This window comes from Galeopterus variegatus, unplaced genomic scaffold (genome assembly GCF_000696425.1).
Source record: "Galeopterus variegatus unplaced genomic scaffold, G_variegatus-3.0.2 Scaffold16121, whole genome shotgun sequence".
Taxonomy (NCBI): Eukaryota; Metazoa; Chordata; class Mammalia; order Dermoptera; family Cynocephalidae; genus Galeopterus; species Galeopterus variegatus.
Window position 1 is genome coordinate 1009 of NW_007742232.1, and position 1513 is coordinate 2521.

Genomic DNA, 1513 nt, shown 5'->3' on the forward strand with positions numbered 1-1513 from the left:
TTTTTCTTTTGTTTTTTTTTTTTTAAAAAAAGATGACCGGTAAGGGGATCTTAACCCTTGACTTGGTGTTGTCAGCACCACACTCAGCCAGTGAGCGAACCGGCCATCCCTATATAGGATCCGAACCCGCAGCCTTGGTGTTATCAGCACCGCACTCTCCCGAGTGAGCCACGGGCCGGCCCCTAATCACACTTTCAATTTTCTTCCCTGTCCAAAAGTCTTCAAAAGACTGCGGTCATCTAAGTCAAGTATGAACCTCTTTGCCTGCCTCTTAAAGCCACTACTCCCTTGCAAAGTTATCCGTGACTACATTTACTTCTCACTGTATCCTGAAACGAACTATCCACTACACTGGAGCTGGTCTTGTCCCTTCTACTTAACACGACCCACCTCCTCTGGCCTCCATACATCTGAATTCACACTGTCGCCCTACCCTTAAATGTCCAAACTCTTTTAATAAGCATAGATGGTTGAAGTGTTTAAGAAAGAAATTAGGAATTCAAATTTTTGAAAATAATTCCAGGAACCATTTGGGTTTATCCTGACAGGTAATCACTACACACATTGCCAAATAATTGGACAGTACATTGATTATAGGCCACATTTACTCCACATTTTGCAATTTGTTCTGAAAAATATATGACAGTGATCCTTCCTAGGCTTCGCCCCACCACAGTCTCATATAAACATCGTGATGGCAATAACCAATCTCAGGGGTCATACAGACAACAACTTGAACGTTACCTTTTCTTTCGGATTCCACTCCAGCTTGGTTATAGAAATTAGGGAAGCACAGGCAATCACTAAAAAAAGGGAAATTATTAAGGAAACTACAGCAGAAAGCAGATCCTTTAATGTTAAAACTAGATTATTCTACTAATAATATAATCATTACGCAGTGTTAGAATGTTAATACCAACATTTTTACAGTCAAACCAGTTATATTAGTGTTTTAGAATCTCAAACCTTAAATTCAATTATGAAAGCAGTTAAGTTATAACGTGAAAATACATTCCCTAGCAATACTTTTTGTTACACATAGTAAAATTTTCATCTGAACCTGCATTCTGCTCAACCCTGCACCTTTCTAGGTGTTCCCACTTAGGCTGTTTTAATTTGAGTACTTGCTACTGAATAAAAATACTTTTTTTCTAAAATACTATTTTCAAGGTACAGCTTAAACAAAAATTTAACATTTTATATGCAAAAAAACAAGCTACAGAAATTCAAACTATTATCTTTATTTTTTATTTATTTATTTATTTTTTTGTCTTTTTTGTGACCGGTAAGGGGATCGCAACCCTTGGTGTGGTGTCGCCCACACCACGCTCAGCCAGTGAGTGCACCGGCCATTCCTATATAGGATCCGAACTCGCAGCGGGAGCGGCACTGCGCTCCCAGGGCCGCACTCTCCCGAGTGCGCCACGGGGTCGGCCCAAACTATTATCTTTAAAAAACAGATTTTTGTTGGGTGATTGGGTATAAGTGGAGCCTTTCCTCCCTGGCCCAAAGA

General features: G+C 39.9%; 1 protein-coding gene across 1 annotated transcript in view; it reads right to left on the reverse strand.

The window, feature by feature from the left end:
- Positions 1-744: 744 nt before the first annotated feature.
- Positions 745-1513, reverse strand: part of DRAM1 (DNA-damage regulated autophagy modulator 1) — a gene marked incomplete at both ends in the record, with an annotated part of 20658 nt that continues 19889 nt past the window's right edge. Inside the window, one exon of the mRNA XM_008564013.1 lies at positions 745-803. Within this exon, the coding sequence (XP_008562235.1) occupies positions 745-803 (59 nt within the window). The remainder of the gene's footprint in view (positions 804-1513) is intronic.